The following is a 21,337-nucleotide window of genomic DNA, read 5'->3' as shown; positions in this document are numbered from 1 at the left end:
GCAGGCTTAAACAGTGGCGTAGCGTAGGGGGTGCAGGGGGGCCCGGCCGCACCGGGCGCAACATCTGGGGGTTAGGGAAATCCACGGGTTAGGGGGCACAAATCCATGGGTTAGGGGGCGCAAATTACTTGCCTTGCCCTGGGTGCTGATAACCCACGCTACGCCACTGGGCTTAAAGGAGACAAAGTTAAGAGTCATAGCTTGGAAAGCAATGTTTCCTGGTTTGAACAACTTATTACAAGTTGCTAAGCAGGCCTTTAGTTCTGTTACATGTAGCTGTCGTGGGTATCGTTTATTCACTCTACCAGATAATGTAGGTTAATAGGCAAATATGCTCACTCACTGCTTACCGTAATGCAATGCTGTTTGGCCTTCATCATCCTGGGGGGAAAAGAGAGAACTAGATTTAGTTTTATCCACACATATGCATTTTAAAAGAAAGGCATGATTTTCTCTATTTCTTGGGTAAAATCGTACAGGGAACATCTCCATGCCATATTTAGAACAGCTTCACTGGCTCCCTGTCTGTTTCTATGAGCAATTGAGAGTGCTGGTTTTAACCTTTGAAGCCCTAAACATTTTGGGACCCAAGTCCCTTACGGATCACCTTTTCCCACAAGGGCCTGCCTGCATATTAATGGTAATCCCCCAAGGCTCAAGAGATTAGACCAGGCTTCCTCAACTTCGGCCCTCCAGATGTTTTTGAGACTACAATTCCCAGCATCCCTGACCACTGGTCCTGCCAGCTAGGGATCATGGGAGTTGTAGGCTGAAAACACCTGGAGAGTCGAGGTTGAGGAAGCCAGGATTAGACTTTTTCCAGTGGAGGCATCCCATCTTTGGAACTCTTCCCCCAGAGAGACTCACCTGGCACAAAGTTTGTTCTCTTTTTGACACCAACATCTTTTTATTATTGCAGGCACTTAAAATAATTTATTCATGCTGGCATGCTTTATTGTTACGGTTTATCATTTTATAGACTTTATTGCTTATAGGTTTTGACTGTTTCTGTAAACTATCCTGTGAATTCTTTTCCTGATTGAACAACAGGGTGTAAAATATAAAAAACAAAATAAAATGCCACTTGACTTACATTCCTGTGCATTTGTTTAATGAGATACAAAATCTGCAGCTAAAATTTACAGTAGAGATGATTTTAGCTGAATCCTTATCTTTTCAACATGGGTGATAGTGACAAGCAGATCTGCTTAAACTCAAGTGACACAAGCAACACAGGTGATGCAGTACTGTAGCTGGAGCAGCCCCAGCTTTTGTGGGGACTAGGATAACTTTTTGCTCTCCCATGTTCTTACACATATTAAAGAGCCCCTGCCTCCTCCTTGGCTAAACAGTAATTGAAACCTGTGTGGTAGAGCTGAACCCAAGGCCTCAGGCCTCACACCAGGTTCTTGCTTCAGCCCCCCCCCCCCCAAACAGACAGCAGGGTTCCCTGCAACTTGGCACTTGATACCCACTGACCCACCGGTGCTAAAACTCTTAACAGATCTTTGAACCATAGCCTCAAGCTCAACATTCATAGAATAGGTTGCAAGGTGCTGGGCTGTGCGACCTTACATTGATGTGGGTCTTGAAACAACCTCCTCACCATCAGAACTTGGTTCACTTACAGGCCTGAATGAAGCAAAACAAGAGGCAAAAGCCTCAAAGAGGAGTTGGAAAACACATTTATGAACAATAATCGTCTTAGGCTTCAATCCAATACAGGCAGTGGGCATTTTAGGTACGTCCAATTGACAAGAGATCAATGACACACAGGTCCTTTTGGACCCAGAAGAGGGTGGAACAGGGGCAGGGCAGAGCATGGTTATGCACACTCCATGGACATGCGTGGGGGCCAGGAACGAAATGGTCACCACCTGTACATACTTATCTGGAAGCAAGTCCTTTTGAACTCAAAGCACTCTGAAAGGAGATAGAACCTTAATCTTGAGCCCCAGTGGATGATTATCAATCAACAAAATATGTTGGGTATTTTGGTTTTCCTAAGCCTTTACATGTCTATAAAGACTGAACTTTCAGTATTGTTTTTATTTTTATTTTCTTCTCTCAATGCTGCTCTGTTTCCACCACCTTCTTAGCCAGACAAGCTTTTGACATCAAGGGTGCCATTTAGATCAACCTGGGGCCCTCTAGGTACTGTTAATTCCCAGCCAGTTTAGCCCAATGGTCAGAGATGATGGGCACTCTAGTCCAACAACATCTGGGGACCCAAGGATGAACGACACTGGTCCAGACTACAGTACCAGCTTGCCTGAACACTGTCCGCACAGGCCTATCCCTCCTCATTAGGCTCTATAAACCCTTGGTATCAAAGCCCATCCCTCTGTCTGCACATTTCATCTTGAGGGCGAAGACTCTGATACTTTGGCCCTCCTTTCTTCTCTCAGATTATCACATCTGCCTAATTTCATAGAACCACAGAACTGTAGGTTTGGAAGGGTCATTTGGTCCAATCCCCTGTAATTCAGGAGTCAGAGCTAAAGAATCCCTGACAGATGGCCAGCCAACCTCTGCTTGAAAACCTCCAAGGAGGGAGAGTCCACCACCTCCCAAGGGAGTCCGTTCCACTGTCAAACAGCTCTTGTTCTTGCACTTGCTCTGACTTCTGACCCCTACTGTGCCCCACTTCAGCAGTCCTCAAATCTCAGCCTTCACTATGCTCTTGTCTTAGGCCAGGGGTCTGCAACCTTTAAGACAAAAAGAGCCACTTGGACCCGTTTCCGAAGAAAAAAAACTTGGAGCCGCAAAACCATTGCAACATTTAAAACAAATATAACACTGCATATATTGTTTCTTACCTTAATGCTATATATACAGGATCGTAACGCACGCACCGCCCCCATGCGACGTCACAGCCAGTACAGTGCCCGCCACAGGGGGGAGTGTCGGGGCGCACAATGCGCCTCCTCCCCTCGCTAGTATCCGGCCCGGAGCCGTGGCAAAGGTGTAAAAGAGCCGCATGCGGCTCCGGAGCCGCGGGTTGCAGACCCCTGTCTTAGGCTCTTGAAAGTACCTTCTTCACACAAGTATACAGTCAAACTCTGGAACTCACTGCTACAGTAGGCACTAATGGCCACTAACCTAGATTGCTTTAAAAGAGGATTAGACAAATTCAAGGAGGAGAGAGCTATTCATGGCTTCTAGCTGTGATGGCTATGTTCAGCTTCCACAGTTGGGAGGTAGTAATGATTCTGAATACCAGCTGGAAACTACAAGAGGGGAGAATGCTCTTGTGCTCGAATCCTGCTTGCAGGTTTCCTATGGGCACCTGGCTGGTCGCTATGATAAGTTGCTAGAATAGATGAGATACTGGCCTAATCCAGCAGACTTTTATGTTCTTATGAATCCTAGTCTACCTTTTCTGGAAGCTGACTTGTCCAGTTTTGGCTATTCCCTCACCTCTTGACCTTTGGACTCTGTTCTGCCTTTGCTGGAACTTGACTTTGCATCATATGATCACACCAGACTGGCAGCTGGGCACCCTGCACCTTGCCACTCAGCACAAAAAAGCTGATTACTATATTTTATACTGGATAAAAGCGCTACAGATCATGGAAGGAACTATGGTCGATTTCCCATTGTATGAAAAGGACATACAATAAAACAGATGCAATTCTATTAACCTGAAGTGAACAGCTTAAAAGTTTTGATGATTAACGGGTATATAAATCCTGCTAAATAATAAATAGTAAGTGCCGATGGCAAAAACGCAAGGGAATAAAACTCCAAAATTATTCCACCTGTGGCCATATGCTCACTGGAAAGGTTAGCTTTGTACATCAAAGAAGGTAAGTTCCCTTTGGCTTTTGTAACAAATATGCAAAGCCTCCACTGCCAGGAAAGGACCAAGGCCCTTGAACCAGAAGAGTCTTTAGCATCAACCCCTGATCAGCTGCTGCTGCAGAGCAGCAGACACCATAAGCAGTGGTAAAGAACGAGCCCCTTCAGGTGAATGCCTCCCCCCGCCCCATTCTTTTGTGCTATACCTATGTGCTGCCTAGGACACGGGTGGCGCTGTGGGTTAAACCACAGAACCTAGGACTTGCCAATCAGAAGGTCGGTGGTTCGAATCCCCGCGACGGGGTGAGCTCCCGTTGCTCGGTCCCTGCTCCTGCCAACCTAGCAGTTCGAAAGCACATCAAAGTGCAAGTAGATAAATAGGTACCGCTCCGGCGGGAAGGTAAACAGCGTTTCTGTGCACTGTTCTGGTTCGCCAGAAGTGGCTTCGTCATGCTAGCCACATGACCCGGAAGCTGTACGCCAGCTCCCTCAGCCAATAAAGTGAGATGAGCGCTACAACCCCAGAGTTGGTCACGACTGGACCTAATGGTCAGGGGTCCCTTTTACGATGTGCTACCTATGGCAGTGACCCCTTCATGCTTTTCCATTTAGCATTGTTACCACTTGTGGCTGCTGGGTCAGACACCCTTTTCCTGCACTGAAGCAACTTTCTAAGAGAACACTGAATCCAGAACAGTAATAAAAGATTACTATCAAGGGTTCGGATGACGCTGAATGCTAGCTAAAGAGTTTGTGCTGTGTTAGTGATCATATATATTCTCCACATAACAAAATTTTAATCTAGCAAAGCTGAAGAGGCTGCTACAGAAATGCCCATTAAGGATTTCCAACTGCCTACAGAGAGCTACGTCCTTGGATTTTACTGCCCGAAATTCCGTGTCTAATGGGCACCTATCTACTGCGTGCTGGACAGAGACTCTGCTCAACTCCAGAGTGAGAAAATCTAATTCTTAATCCTTAGAAATTTCAGCATGAAAACTCATTAGGAGAAGAGTGCCCTAAGTAAGTGTCACCACTTCAGTTGAAAGGAAATAACATGATTGTCACCTACATAATTCTACTGGCCTTCCTGAAAGGCTCATTGGCTCACAAGAAAGCAAGTCACACAAAAACTAAGTTCTTCAGATGCATGCATGCTAGCACTGTACCACTACACAAAATGGATTATATAAATATCCCTAAATTGCCCTAAACTTTTGGAATGCAAGAGGTTGTCCACATTAGGGTTTTTTATGTTTAAAAAAGTGTGGAATAGTGCAGTAACACAGTTTTCCATGTGTAGCCCTGATAAATTGTCTCTGGGCAACTACTGCGGGAAATTTCCAGTCCTACTGTAAAAATGCACCTATAAATAAGCAAATGGAACAGAGTGACAACATTTGATCTTTTTTTCTTGGAAATTGAGCAAGATAATTAAGTTTCATTTTGAGTTACTAAGCAAGAAGAGGGAATATTTGCCACAGTTATTTATACTCTGCTCTGTTCCAGCATGAATTACTGCCTAAATGTAGCTCATTTGGGGCTGTACCTATCAACAAGAACTAAGGACAACTGAAATATGGGGGAAATGGTTAATTGATCATGATTTTATATTTCACATTTCTTCACACTAGGAGTCATTATGTCCATACCGAGGCCGAGTTCTTGCATTACACCGATCTTGGAAGCTCATCCAATAAGTTGTTCGCATCAGCTCTCAAACTGTCATCCATTTTAAAGATGGCTGGCAATATATAGCTTCTGTTGCCTTACATCACATTAAATTAACAGCAACTCACAAGCAAACAAACAAACATGGCTTCTAGGGATAGATGAATCTGTCAAGTTTAGTTTCTCATTGTTCCAGTCTTTAGTCTAACACATTTCTGTATCAGTTTGTGATTTTTCTTTGTAAAAAAAAAGCTGCCATGAAAATTCATCCAAATTTAAGGGAGGATTTCTCATAAAAGGCACAATTTTGCAAACAATTTTCACCAATGCATGCATTTTTATACATACTTTCCCCTCTGCTTGTTTGGTACCATATTTTTTGTTTGGAAAACAGCATTGCAAATTTTAGATAAGTGAAAACTTTTAAAGATTTTTCCACACATTTTGTGGGGAAGAATGAATTAGGCACGTTTGGATTTATAATGGGAATCAAACCAAATTTCTCCTCCATTCCTAATAGTTTCCTTATTAGGTTCCATGTAATCTGCTGTTGCCCACGAGTGTGGACCTAAGGACAATTAAATGATGAAGGTTTCATGAATTACTCCCATTGGAAGAAATAATGAATATTCATGTGAGCTACAACCAGTGTGGAAACATACAACATGGGAATATTTGATCTCATTTATCTGACAATGGTTAATGCCAAAACTAAAATACTGCAAGGAGTAAGAGGGAGGCCGGCACAATGCAGGAACAAAATAATTTTTAGGAATTTTGGCGGAATCTTGCTCTCCACTCTCAGCACCAGATAATTAAAGCACTGCTACACTGACATACAGTCATACCTTGGGTTGAATGTGCTTCAGGTTGAGTGCGTTTTGAGTTGCGCTCCGCGGCAACCCGCAAGTAACGGAGCGCATTCGCAGACGCTCAAAATGACATCACGTCAAGGGACATGTCAAAGGCTTATTTAAAGTCCATGTATATAATATCTAACCAGATCAGTCTTATCCATATTTGTTGTTCCATCTGTCCTTGAGGAAAAGAAGAAGCAACAGCTAGTGTGGGACTCCCATCTTCATTCACTGCTGCTCTCACCAGCTGGGCTCCTCCTCCCCACTGACAGAGGTCACCAGTTCCTCCTGCCTTGTGACAAAGAGTAGCAAGACCATCTGTTGCATGAGTGACTGCATCAACTGAGCACCTGTGAACCTATATGATGCAATGGGATTGACAAGAAGCCAACGGATGATGATGATGATGATGAACAGATTTCAGCTAGACCCCACCCTGTTATATCAGCAATTTCCAGCTGCATTACAGTCACTTTCAGGAAGGCTAGTATCGTAGAACTATAGAGTTGAAAGGGACCCAGAGGGTCATCTCGTCCAACCCTCTGCAATGCAGGGATCCTGCCCACAGCCCACCCTGGCTGGGCTCAAACCACCAACCTTCGGGTTACCAGACACAGCGACCCATTGTACCACAAGGATCAATGAGCAGCAGTTTTCAGGGGCCACCAATGCTTGTTTTTTGAACTGAACAGCCCACCTCCATCCAAAGGCATTAATATAAGCAGGAAGAGAGATTAACAGAAGGGACTATAAACTTTTTCAATATGCAGTAACAGCGGCAAGAATCCTAATGGCCCAAAAATGGAAACAAGAGGATCTACCGACACTTGAAGAGTGGAGAATGAAACTTATGGATTACGCAGAATTGGAGAAAATGACTGGGAAAATTAGATATAAAAAAGACCACAAATTCATTGAGGACTGGGGAAAGTTTACGGATTACCTGGAAAACAGATGTGATGTACAGACAACGTTAGTCGGTTTCAAAGAGGCTTTGTGATTGTTAAAGATGTATTGTAAAAAAAAACCCAGAAGTGATAAGTTACTATTAACTGGCAATACAAGTCATGAAAAATGTGTAATGAATAGAAAATATGGATGATTGGTGGAGGAGCTGGTGGAAGTTCAAAAAATTGGAAATATGAGAACAAGATTGTGTTGATTAATTTGTAAAAGAAAATTTAATAAAAAATTATATATAAAAAAAGAAAAAGAAAAGAATTTAGTGTCTGAGTTTGCTTGTTCTCTTTTCCCCATTCTTTTTTCCTTATGTGTCATGTCTTTTTAGAAGGTAAGCCTGAGGGTGAGGACTCTGCTATTTTTATAGAAAGTCACTCTGGGTGAAAAGTGGGGTATAATGCTTTGAAAAAACAAACAAACAAATAGACACAGAACTTTAAAAGATTGGTGATTAATGACTTCTATCTAGGGAGAGGCTGCAGGCTAATTCGTTTGTAGCTTCCTGAATCCTTTTTTAAATGTTAGTGTTTCATTGCTGGCTTTCTGAGCCTCTGCTATAAAGGCTGGTGCTGGAGGAAAGTTGATTTGTTTTGTTAACAGAGCAGAGAAAGAAGGCAGTCATAAGGGAAGCAGAGAATTGGTCAGGGAGATGGTGGGCAGCTCCCTTATACTGGACACCTAGGAGGTGGGGAGCAAGACATAGCAGCCTGAAGTTATTTCTTTGGCACTAAGCAGAGCCTTACTTGCAAAGAAATCAAGGGAACTAGGCAACAGACGCAGCTAGTAGGGCACATATAAAAAGGAAGGAGATCCATGACTCTCCACGTTCAGAGGGGGAGCCAGGAATCTCAGAGGAAACAAAATCAAAAGGTAGGTGGAGATTAGGAGATTCTTCAACTTGATCCAAGTGCATATACACCCTTGTTGGACTTTGCCACCTGTGAACCAGCAAGAACAGCTGTCTGACTTTATGCAGATTCAGTCTTCATCTACATAGCCTTGCCTCCTCAGCTGCCTACTTATTCAGAGGACTCATTTGGGAATGCACAAATGTGACGAAGGGAAAAGAGAAGTGGGCTGCCCAGATGGCAGGGGTTCCTATATTGTACTTCATTTATTACACTTAAACTCTGCTGTTCTTCTGAAGAACACAGAAGTGGTTTCCAGGTAGTCTGAAACAGAGATAGCTGGCAGGGCTTCAGCAGTTGAAAAACATAATGTGCCTTCAAAGGAGTTCTCTCTCCTAATTAAACCTGTTTCTGTGCAGGGAGGTTAAATTCACATATTTGCACCTATCAGCGTATTGAAACTACATCCAACAGATGAGGAACTAGCTAGCCCCTTCTTAAGCAACATTCCAAATGCAAACGTTTTATCAACAGGCACCTGATGTGGTGCAATGTAAGCTGATAATTCACCCCCTCCCCCCAAAAAGCACAGAGTTCTCTAAAACAGAAAGGACAAGTTTATGACACTTGTGCTATACCAAATGTTTATTTCCTGTGAGATTTATATCTCGCCTTTCCAATTCCAAAAGGAAATTCTCATGGCAACCAAAGCGTGTAACGCTGCCAGCCCCTCCCCTCCTACCCCCAAGATCTGTTCAGGACATCAAGGCGATCCCTTTCTTTAACATGCTTAATGAACAGGGAGCCTTAAATCTGAAGCCCCTCTTCCATTTCCTGCAGCCCCTTTTGCAGCATTTTAGTCACTGGCTCCCTTCTGCCTTCCCCAATTGCTTATCGCTTTAGTATGGATGAGGCAGGTACCTGGTTATTTAAAGAGCAGGATAAATGGTCTGAGACAGTTTCCCCCAGCTCCAATTCACCAGGGAACGCTCAAGAATTCCACCTGACACTGGGACAGCGTTGTGCTCTTAAACAATCTGCCGTCTGATCCGATTGTTCCCCAGTGGGGAGGCAGGCCGCAGCTCACTCAAGAGTCATTGATTGGATTAACAGCCTAATTCCCAACAGATGAATAGAATACTGATGTCTTGTCAGCCCAGATCATAGAAGGAAAACACAATCTGCTGCTACAGCTTGGAAATTTAACCCTTTCAACGCAGTACGGGTCTGGAGACCTGTATTTTCAAACATAACATTATATTCATTTCAACAATGGTTCAGCTAACTATATGTACTAGAGCTTTTGCTTCCCCCAGCTGACGTAATATTTAAGCTTTTCTTAAATAGAAATAGGCACTGGAAGTCCTTAAAAAGAACTGTAGCATCTGCACAGCCCCTTGAATGAGTTTAAGTAGCTCTCAGAATCCCAGCTGTTGTTATTTTTGTTTATCCTCACAACCACCCTCTGTGGTAGTTTAAGCTATGCCCTCCCAGTGAGCTTCATGGGCCAAAGGGGATCTGAGCCCAGATCTCCTCAGTCCAAGCATCCCAAATACACTTTGTCACATCAGCTCTACCATTTGATGCAAGACTGAAATTAATAATAATAATAATAATAATAATAATAATAATAATAATAAATAGTATTTGTACCCTGCCCATCTGGCTGGGTTTCCCCAATGTAGGACTTTCAAGACTTTCAAGTTATGTGAAATTTCAAAAAAAGAGAGAAAGGTGTGTGTGTGAAGAGTAACATTAGAAACATGGAAAGCATTTATTACTCTGTGTCTGTCTAAAACAAATAGTTTACAGGATTTGATATAGGATAATCAAGGAGACAATCGGGAGGACAGTGAATCAAGAGAAAAGCTGAAAGCTGTAGGAGTGTGCAGTGCAATCCTCTATGTGCCTTTTCCTATATAAGTCCATTGAGCTCAATGGGTAACCCTCTCAGGCGAGTACAGACTAGCCACCCTAGCTAGCTTATCTCTCTATATGATAAAAATATAATAATGCCATCACATAGCTTTCATTGGAAGATTTACAATGCCTCAATACAACCCTGGAATTGCATGAATTCAGAGTAGGGTAGGGTAGGGAAACAAAAGTGAAGGAAGGCTGCACAACAGGCATGAGAGTGGGAAGAGTGACAGTGGTTGAAAATAACAGAAGTTTGGGCTTAGTTAGCAGGGGATGACACTGAAGGGGGAGCAACAGTTTAAAGCAATGTTTGAGTACTGTACATTAAGAGTCTGGAAAGGCTCTGTTGTGTAAGCTTTTAGGTGTTAGCTTCTCTATTGTATCCATCTCTAAAATTTCACCTTGTTAAAATATTTTCGTTAAAACTTCAGTGTTTCCACATACCTGCTTTATTCAAACAGTCACTAGTTTTCCTTTCAGCATCTCCCCCTTCTAGCTTTACTCAAACCCTTTTGTGCTTCATGCAAAAGAAGTGAATGGTACAGAGCCCTCAGCAACTAGGGATACATTGCCATCTTTCAGTTTCCTGGCAGTCCTTAATACTGAATTTGAGTAGTCTCATGCTTATCAATTTGGAAGTGAAACAAAGCCACCCAAAATAAGGGAATGGTTTCTGCATACTAGAGGGTTCCCTGATGAGTAAAAGCACGAAAGTTGTAAATTAAAAGGAAATGCATTTTTTAAAATCCAAAATGGTCCAAAGTGAACTGATGCTCACCGACTTCCAGGACCTATGTGATTAAACCAGGGAGGATGAAGTGCGGAGAGAGAAAATTGGCCTCATTTAAGCCCCGGCAGTTCGCTAGGGGAATGTGTTTACAGTGGTATCTCGGGTTACATACGCTTCAGGTTACAGACTCTGCTAACCCAGAAATGGTGCTTCAGGTTGAGAACAGAAATCGTGCTCCGGCGGTGCGGCGGCAGCGGGAGGCCCCATTAGCTAAAGTGGTGCTTCAGGTTAAGAACAGTTTCAGGTTAAGTACAGACCTCCAGAACGAATTAAGTACCGTATTTTTCACTCTATAAGACGCACCAGACCACAAGACGCACCTAGTTTTTGGAGGAGGAAAACAAGAAAAAAAATATTCTGAATCTCAGAAGCCAGAACAGCAAGAGGGATCGCTGTGCAGTGAAAGCAGCAATTCCTCTTGCTGTTCTGGCTTCTGGGATAGCTGCGCAGCCTGCATTCGCTCCATAAGACGCACACACATTTCCCCTTACTTTTTAGGAGGGAAAAAGTGAGTCTTATAGAGCAAAAAATACAGGTACTTAACCCGAGGTACCACTGTACTTTAAAAATAAAACAAACAGTACAGCATCTGCTCTTAACTATGTAATTTCCAAACTCTGCACAGTAGGGTACTGTGAGATATAAATTGAAGAAAGACTTCTGTTAGACTAAAAGGACCCAGTCTCATCATGAGTCAGTGCTCTGGCCTTGCCTCTTTCCAATCAGTCTGCTCTGTAGCTGGGTAATTATGCTCTGCCACAACAGAATTATCCACCTGTAGGAACGGATGGGTACCTCATCAATTATCCTTGGCTGTGATCTCTCACAGCAAAACCAAACCTGGGAAGTGGTGAGTTTGAGGGAAAGGTTGCTGGGTTAGGGAGGGAGCTTGATGAGTCAAGAGGAGAGGGGTGCAAAAGGCTTGGACAGGTCGTAATCTGCAGTTCAACTGAGTTGGTGGAATTGTACCTGTAAATTTCTTACACAAGCAAGTAAACCCTACAGGGAAAGGCAACCACAGTGTGGCTTGCTAGCCAGTCTGGCAGGGGTGCTGGAGACATTCCCGACTGTCCTTTTGGCAATTGCTAAGCCCTTGGCTGTGAGCAATGTCTAGCCACTGAGTCCTCACACAGGGTATCTATTGGCCTAATTTTAATTAAAAGCTTTTTTGTAAGTTGCATATTTTAGACATGCCCTCCTAAAGCAATTTACAGCAAAATAAATGATACAGAAACATTGGCTATGTGGGCACATCAGAAGAGTACATACCGTAGCATCTCGGCTTATGTTACCCTCGGGTAACATAAACTTCGGGTTGCGAAAGCGGCAAACCCAGAAGTGTTTTGCTGCATGCACAGAAGCAGTCAACCACCACGCGCACATGCACAGAAGCAGTCTACTGCCGTGCACGCATGCACAGAAGTGGTTCTCAGGTTGTGGAAACCTTGGGATCTGACCAGAAATGATCCTGTTCGCAAAAGGAGGTATCACTGTACTACTAAACAAAGTTGCTCTGGTTAAGTCATTCAAAACGTTAACTGAAGGTAGCAGTGAAGAAAAAGGTATTCGGGGCTTCCCCTTAAATGCCTGAATAAGGTGTAAATCATTTGGAAGGAGTTCCACAGCTGTGGACCACCACCGAAAAGACCTTTTCTCTTGTGCTCACCAATGTCACTGATCTTCCCAGTAGGTGCATGAGCAACACCTCTCAAGTCAATCAAAATATTTTCTAGCTTTTGACCTGTTTAACTAGTTTGTTTTTATCACTCTGGATCAGAAGGTCGGCAGTTCGAATCCCCACGATGGGGTGAGCTCCCGTTGCTTGGTCCCAGCTCCTGCCAACCTAGCAGTTCGAAAGCACGTCAAAGTGCAAGTAGATAAATAGGTACCGCTCCGGCGGGAAGGTAAACGGTGTTTCTGTGCGCTGCTCTGGTTAGCCAGAAGCGGCTTAGTCATGCTGGCCACATGACCCAGAAGCTGTACGCCGGCTCCCTCGGCCAATAAAGCTAGATGAGCGCCGCAACCCCAGAGTCGGTCACGACTGGACCTAATGGTCAGGGGTCCCTTTACCTTATTTTATCATTGATTTTTTTTTCAGTTGTAAGCTGCCTTGCATCTCAACTAGAGGGAATGACAGGTTATAAATATATTAATTTAATAAACCAAGTAGGGCAAGATCATCTGAGATACAGTATTGGCTACCTAATATCCTGCCTCTATGCTGACAATGGACATCCCCAACGGATGGCGGAAGCATAGGAATAACATGAAGGACATGATTTTTAAGACAAGAGTTTGCAATTTTTGTATGTATTTTTTATGTTTTATGCCGCCTTGAGCATGGTTTGAACTATGGAAAGGCATCATACAAATTAAATTATGTATGTAAATTATGTATGTCTACTTGCTGCCTTTGCACATGAGTTGCTACTCTGGCAGGCTTTCCCACATTCCAATAGGAACAAAGGAAATGGTAGAGTAACTGAAGTACACTTTGGAGTGAATTTTACTTCCAGTTTTAGTTCAGAATATACAGGTGCTTGAGCTATAATGAGTATGGGAAGTGCTGATGTAACTACTAAGCCAAGAATAAAAATAGTAATTCACTAAAGATCTTCCTAAAGAGCCAAACTTAAATAGCCTTTTTGGAGTCTGCAAAAGCAGCAGGTTGGCAAAACAGAAAGCACCATCTTTTAAGGAATCACGCAGAACAATCTGATAAATCACAGGTACGAGGAATCTGATTTCTTCCAAAGCCATCTCTGGCAGACATCCATCAGATAAATGTAGTGAATGATGGCTGTTTTATTCAGTAGTAGAATGAGATATTTAATAACATGCCACCCATTTTAATAGTATTTTCTAATTTGAATTTGTTTCAATTAGGCTAGCTGGGGCATGGTTCGAGAAGCTATATTAAAATATGTTTAAAATTTGCTATATTTGTTTTCACAATTGGAGATGTCTGATTTCATACAGCAGGAGCCTACCTGAATTCATTCCAGGATTCCTTACTGCCTTTCAGTGCATGGTTTTCTCTCTTTTTTCCCATCCCTTTCTCCCCCCCCCCTCCCCCAATCCTTTTCTACCAGCTGAACGTTGATCTGCTCTTTGGTGCAAGAATGGTGTCCTAGATGGGGTTTCACCTTAGCCAGTGATGATCATATTCTAGAGCCTCGTATCTGCCTGATGGGCCAGCGGGGCAGTGATTTCACTTAATCTCTCTGGACTCCGAGCTGCACGTGCTATCCTGATATCCAACAGCCGGTCCGATTTGGGCTCTCTGCCAGCAGTGACTTTACAGGCTTTGTGGCAGAGATTATTGAAAGGAGATTACCCCTTCTAAACCCCTTAGATTTTAATTATTTCTGTATGTATTTATAAAACCTACAGTCTGCTAGTAGCAGGGCACAACTGTGCAAGTCCCCATCCTTAACCTGGTTTCACAAAAGGCCCAGTGCTGCTGAGTTATGGCACAAGGTCTGGATTGTTCTGGTTTTGTTTGTGCATTCCAGATATGCTGCGTGCTGAAATTTATTTATTTATTTTACTAAAATTTCTCTCTCAGCCTTCCTCACAAAAGGGGCCCAGAGTGGCAATAGAGATTAATAATATGGTGCTTCAAATAGTAAAGTATTATAATCTAAGTGTTTTAAGGTCTTGTTCATTTTTTATTGTTATTATGGGCTTTAATAACTGGAAGTGGCCTGGGCTTCTCTGGATTTTTGAGAGGGCCTGGTGGTGGACACACTGGTGTCCAGTTCCAGCGACATTAAAAGTCTTAAGATTTGTGCACTGATTTCTATAGGCAGCCCTCATTTCCATCTCTGGGGACACTGAAAAAAGAGCTTCTCAGTGTGAACCAGGAAGTGACCTATCCAGAAAACAATATATTCTCTTCCTCTGCCCCCCCTTTTTTTTGCTCTCAGAGGAATAAAGAGAAAGAGAATAGTGCAAGAAAGAATTGTTACATCTGAATGTGGCCACTATGTATTTTTAGTAATAAGTGCCTAAGAACTCATGGCACGGTGTACAGTGGTGCCTCGCAAGACGAAATTAATTCGTTCCGCAAGTCTTTTTGTCTTGCGAGTTTTTCGTCTTGCGAAGCATGGTTTCCCATAGGAATGCATTAAAAATCAATTAATGCGTTCCTATGGAAACCGAACCGCTTTCAGACCAGGTCTGGGGACAGTCTGTCCCCCGACCTCTTCTGAAGGCTGGCGGGGGCGAAAGTCTTTGCTTCCCCCCCGCCTGCCTTCCCGGGACAGTCCCGGGGGCTTTTAAAATGCTGGCGGGCGGCAGCGAAGGCCGCCCGCCAGCATTTTAAGATCGCCCAGGGACAGCGAAGGACTTTTGCGCTGTCCATGGGCGATCTTAAAATGCTGGCGGGCGGCAGCGAAGCCTTCACTGCCGCCCGCCAGCATTTTAAGATCGCCCAGGGACAACGAAGGACTTTTCCGCTGTCCCTCCCTGGGCGATCTTAAAATGCTGGCGGGTGGCAGCGAAGCCTTTTAAAAGACTTTTAAAAGCCCCCGGTTAGGCAGGCGGGGGGGGGCAAAGACTTTTGCCCCCCGCCCGCCTTCGGAAGAGGTCCAGGACCTCTTCCCAAGGTGGGCGGGGGGCAAAAGTCTTTGCTCCCCCCGCCTGCCTTCAAAAGCCGTCCGGGATAGCGGGAAGCGCTTCCCTGCTATCCTGGACCGCTTTTAAAATGCTGGCGGTGGGGAGCAAAGCCTTTCGCCCCCGCCGGCCTTCCTGGACCTCTTCTGAAGTCCGGAGGGGGGGGGAAGGCTTTGCTCCCCACTGCCAGCATTTAAAAAGGGTCCCCTTTTATATCATGATTTTTTGTTATGTTTTATTGAAATTTATATACGACTTAGCTATTTTTAAATGCCCAGAAATTTCCAAAATAAATAAAAGGTATGCAACAAGAGGGGAAAGGCAGTAAGGTTCCCCAGGTCTTTCACCCGAAAGTTCTGTAGTGACTATGTATGTCTGGGTAGCATCAAAGGAAGGAGCTCAGTTCAAGTCAGGCAACTGGTCCTTTTAGCTCAGTACTGTGTACAAAGAATGGTAGTTGCTCTCCAGAGTTTCAGACTCCAGAGTTTCAAACTTCCCAGCCCTACTTAAAAGTTGTAGGGATTGAACCTGAGCCCTAGTGCATGCAAAGCATGTTTTCTATTGCTGAGCTACAACCCTCTGTGGGCTCTAGATGGTGAAGCATCCTCTAATCCTCTGCCAATGGGTAATCAGCACCTCCTGGCTCTTCCTGGTGACAGGGATAACTGATGACGGCTCGTGGGGGCTCTGGCATAAAGTTTCTCCTCCCTAAGCCTTAGATATCACTGCTGTGGCACAGGGTACATTGAAGCCATTATTGTTAAGGCTGTAATGGGCAAGAAGGAAACTTGGTGGATATGGCTGAAGCAAAAATGGGCTACCAGCCTCCACAGACAACAGTTACAGGCCACAGCACTTTGGTATCCTTTAGGAGAAAATTTAAATGTCCCTCAATAACAGGAAAAGATTAACGACCGTTACTATTTGCTGCCCTTTAATGACATTGCCAAATCTGCCACCTTAAAGCAGGCTGCCCCACACTGCCTGACACAGGACTGGACCTATGAGAGATTCTCCATGATGGGAGGCTAAATGCATATAAACGTAAAGGGATCCCTGACCATTAGGTCCAGTCATGGCCGACTCTGGGGTTGCGGCACTCATCTTGCTTTACAGGCCGAGGGAGACGGCGTTTGTTCACAGACGGCTTCCAGGTCATGTGGTCAGCATGACTAAGCCACTTCTGGTAAAACCAGAGCAGTGCACGGAAACGCCGTCTACCTTCCTGCCGCAGCGGTACCTATTTATGTACTTGCACTTTGACGTGCTTTCGAACTGCTAGGTTGGCAGGAGCTGGGACCGAGCAACGGGAGCTCACCCTGTTGCGGGGATTCGAACCACCGACCTTCTGATCGGCAAGCCCTATGCTATGTGGTTTAACCCACAGTGCCACCCACATTCTGAAATGCATATACAAGCCAGTAAATTATATTCAAAAAGACAGCTAACGTTTATGTCTTGGTCACAACTGACCTTTAAGCACATGCATTTATTGAAATTACACACTAAAACTTCAGATGTGGCCCAGAGACCCAGCAGCTTCCTCAAACCAACCTGGTGCCCTCCATATGTTTTGGGCTACAACTCAAATCAGCCCCACTACATGGTCATACAGCTGGAGGGCTCCAGGCTGGTGAAGGCTGCTCTAATAGCTTCCTGGGCTGGCTTTCACCCCCATTCAACTCTCTGCTAATCCAAGCCTGCCTTTTTCCTGGGAAAGGGGAGCCTGGAAAGACAAGGACTACCCACCTTGATCAAATGCTTCCCCAATCTCTTTCATATAATCAGCATGATACTGTAAATGGAAACACTCTACTAAGCTTCATTTTCACTTCCGAATGCACTTGAGTGCCATAGGTATATATAGCAGTGAATAAATACCTACACATCAAGCCACTTTTCTGAGCTATCAGGTGCAAAGGGTCAAGCAAGTATGTGGGCTTTTGTTTTTGTTTTAACTGCACAAGCTAATGCTTTGAGAGTGTCTTGATGGAATCAGGGGAAATTGGATTGTCGTCCCATTTGCTGGCCTAAAACAAGCCTTTTTATATATATCCCATTAAAAAAGAAGCACAAGAGAAACCTTTTAAATGTCACTAAAAATTTCCCCGCAATGCGGAAGCCAGTCAGAAAGGCTTCAATTCTCCCTGAGAACTCTTAAGTAATGCAGTATGTCAGGATTTAATAAATTGGTTAGGGGGTTGTGTTTACGCTACACTGTTTGTGCTACTTCAACTAGAGGTAGTTTTGCAAGCTTAGCTGTCCTCAACACTTAAGAGACAAATTCCTGCAGCAACATACTACAGACTCGGTAATAGCAGCTTAGATTAAATTCAAATGGTAAAGTAAAGGGATTCTACAGTATGGATATCATTAGGACGGCTTCTCTATTTCTGCACCTTTTGACGTTCTTTTTAATAAGATTGCAATCCTATACATATCTCTTCAGAAGTCAGATTTCCAAAATAAACAAAGTTTTGGGTGTCCGGAAAAGTATAGCTTAAGGATTTGTTGATAGGCATGAAGTTTTTTTAAATAATAAAAAGAAAAACTCTCAGCATGAAGAATACGTTTGGCAACAACCAAGGGGGAAATGTGAAAACGTTCAGTCTCAAATGCTGTCATGAACATGACATTACAAAAACAAGCAGTCAGTGAGGAAGTCATGACAGGAGTAGTCAAAGATTTGTTAAAAGGAGCCCACACACTGCACAGCTTTATCAGAAGAAGCGTAAAGCACATAGTGGCCACGACCAAAATCTAATCTTTTGCAAAGGTCTTAATCACAAAAAGATTTATTTTAAAATGGGAGATCAGGTTACATCTCTCCGTTCGCCATACACCCTAAAATCTGCGTGCTGACAGTGGCACCAGAAAACTGCTAGGGAAATGAGGGAAAGGGAATCACACTTTTAGCCAGTTTCAGAAAACAATGCACCCAGGAGACATATATTAGTGCCTAAATCCTTCCTCTAGAGCTTCTTAATCTATTTTATAAAATGTCAAAATTCAGCATGAAAATAGGATAGGGGGTGGTGAGGGACAGAGTGAATGGTTATTGGACCAATGTTAAAAGGATCAGGAGGTAGTGGTTAGGGGAGGGGGAGTGAAGGGGAATAAAGTAGTGGTTCTAATCAAATCAGTTTAAAAAGCTGCAGCCTCTCAGCGCCTCTCAGAGTTAACCTTGCCAATCAGAGCGCAAGCAGGAGCATGCCTGTGCACATTAAACTGGGAGTGTGTCCTTGAACCCACATGGCATGCTTCACAGCAACCTGCAAAAACCAAGCTGTGAGTACCCTTAGGAGGAAGGGGTGGGGGGTGGGAAAGCAGCCTTGAATTCCATTATAAATGTTCCTCAGGAATGAGTTACCCCTCAAGTGGCAATGAGCATGGCAAAGAGAGCGCATACACTTTCCTGTTATTAAAAGGTGAGCTCATGGGATTAAGGCTTCTGTAACGTGAAAAATAATTTTTAAAAAGGCTGCTGGCGGGGGGGGGAGGGCGAGGGAGTCCCAACACTCACAAGTGCTACAACTCTGGCCGACAGGCAGCTGCATTGCAAACCCATTGTAATGGTTAGAGGCACGGCAGCCACCTCAAAATAAGCATCCACTAAGCACTGCCACAGAGTAATCTAAAGGGATTATCCCGAGGCTGTAACGGTGCCATATATTAGGCAAGTGGAGACTACACAAAGGCTTTCACTTTTCTGACCTGAAGTGACTCCCCACCTTTCCCACATGGTCACAATCAGATTCCATCGATGTAAATGTACTGCTTTAATTTAAGGTATTGCGTTTCCTTAAACACCAAGGCGCTGACGAAAAAGGATGCATTTATTTATAGCAACAAGTCTCAAAATGACAAATCCCATGGCAGAATCTTTGTTCTGAAACTAAAATCACAAAAACTGAAAAACAGGTTTCCTAATTGGGCATGTGGCAGACTCAGAAGGCATGGCCAATAATTCCTTCTTAGTTTAGGTGAGGTCATAAGGAAGAAGCAAAGTTGCAAAACACTCTGCTACAAAAAAAGCATATTAAAAAAAGTGTAGCGCAGGGCATGCTACCTTACATTATGCAAGAGAAATGTCTGGTCATTAGCAGAGAGTTTTAGAGATACTCAACTACAGAGGAAGCTGTTGCTTCCAACATATGGCCAAAATGTTATTAATATCAGAACAATGAGGCATGTACTTCTTTTTTCTAAAGAGTGTATCATTTATCTAAATTCCACAAAGTGTATGTAACTAACGGATCAAGAGGTTTTTCCTCTGCTGCACAAGCCCATTATTATATTCTAGCTTCAAGCATTAACAGAAACAAATATTTTATGAAGTGATCCCTGTAATATAGTGCAGTCAGTTTTTAAAAGACCAGTGAAGTCAAACTGCATGGATTTTTTTTTTTAATTGTGTTAAAATGAAAAGCTACCAGTTGCAATATTTCAGGATTAGTTGGAGGAATCCTGGGGCAGGCATAATCAGCTTAATGGCAACAAAGATTACAGCATAGTTAGTGCAGCTGAAACGCTCAAAATCATTTTACAGAAGGGTAAAGCTCATACATTGAGCAAACTTTGCCCTTTTTATTTTCAGTCCTTCCCGCCACAGTGTTGTAGCAGATCAACAAGCACATAAGCCCTTTTCAGGGCTTCTGATTAGGGGTTAACTTGTGATGAGTGCAGACACTTGCACTAGCGCTACATCCCTGCCCCACAATTGCCCTGTATGAGTTGCGAGGATGAAGATCTGCAGTGGGGAGCTTCCTGTATTCGTGAAGGCTCCCTGCATATTTAAAAACCCTGATATTCCAGAGCCTCCCCAAGTACAGGAAGCTCCCTTGCTTCAGACCTTCATCCCATAACTGGCAAAAGGTGTCAGGAATGGCAAAGGGGAAGCAGAGCTTGTGTATTCATCCTCATGACACTCCCACAGTTAATGTGAATGTCTAAAAAGAGCTGCCGTCTAAATTAGCATGTAGGTATTTAGACAAGAAGGGACGCGGGTGGCACTGTGGGTTAAACCACAGAGCCTAGGGCTTGCCGATCAGAAGGTCGGTGGTTCGAATCCCCACAACGGGGTGAGCTCCCGTTGCTCGGTCCCTGCTCCTGCCAACCTAGCAGTTCGAAAGCACGTCAAAGTGCAAGTAGATAAATAGGTACCGCTCCGGCGGGAAGGTAAATGGTGTTTCCGTGCGCTGCCAGAAGCAGCTTAGTCATGCTGGCCACATGACCCGGAAGCTGTATGCCGGCTCCCTCGGCCAATAAAGCGAGATGAGCGCCGCAACCCCAGAGTCAGTCACGACAGGACCTAATGGTCAGCCCTTTACCTTTTATTTAGACAAGAGAAATTTAGGAAGGAGCAGTTAACTATAACTGTGTTACACCACTTGTTGGTAGTCACGATTCAATTAAGACACAGAAATACCAGTTGTTTCCTGAAAAGTCTAAGTTATACTTACTTCACATTTAAAATGCGCATTTGGGATAAAGCTAGGCTATTAGAGCAAGACTTTGTAAGCAAACAAGCAGATTCCACTTATAATGAGTGACTAAGAATCATTTTTGCACATTTATCTTATAGTGGAAAATGGTTCAATACGCTACATGCAATCTAGACGTGAAATGTGGTTGCTTGAGGGTCAGAGGCTACGACTGTTTAGCGAGCAGGACACAGGATGTAGTTTGCAACAACTCCTCTCTTCACACACTCCAAAAGTTGCAACTCCCTTTTAGTCTTTTTAAATATATCTTTGCTGTATACCACCAGTTTGAGGGTGAACCTCACATTCTTAGGACAAAATTTGGAGAAATAAAAAAAGTGGAAATGTATCATATCTTATGCTTCAGAATCATTACGGGTGGTGATATTG

The 21,337-nt window shown here is 43.7% G+C and overlaps 1 protein-coding gene across 1 annotated transcript in view; it reads right to left on the bottom strand.

The window, feature by feature from the left end:
• Positions 1 to 21,337, bottom strand: part of ACBD6 (acyl-CoA binding domain containing 6) — a 93,686-nt gene that overhangs the window by 9,598 nt on the left and 62,751 nt on the right. Inside the window, exon 7 of the mRNA XM_081915170.1 lies at positions 351 to 381. Coding sequence (XP_081771296.1) covers positions 351 to 381 — 31 coding nt within the window. The remainder of the gene's footprint in view (positions 1 to 350; positions 382 to 21,337) is intronic.

This window comes from Podarcis melisellensis (genome assembly GCF_964234715.1).
Source record: "Podarcis melisellensis genome assembly, chromosome: 6".
In the NCBI taxonomy this organism is placed as follows: domain Eukaryota; kingdom Metazoa; phylum Chordata; class Lepidosauria; order Squamata; family Lacertidae; genus Podarcis; species Podarcis melisellensis.
This window is presented reverse-complemented; position numbering and strand designations above follow the sequence as displayed.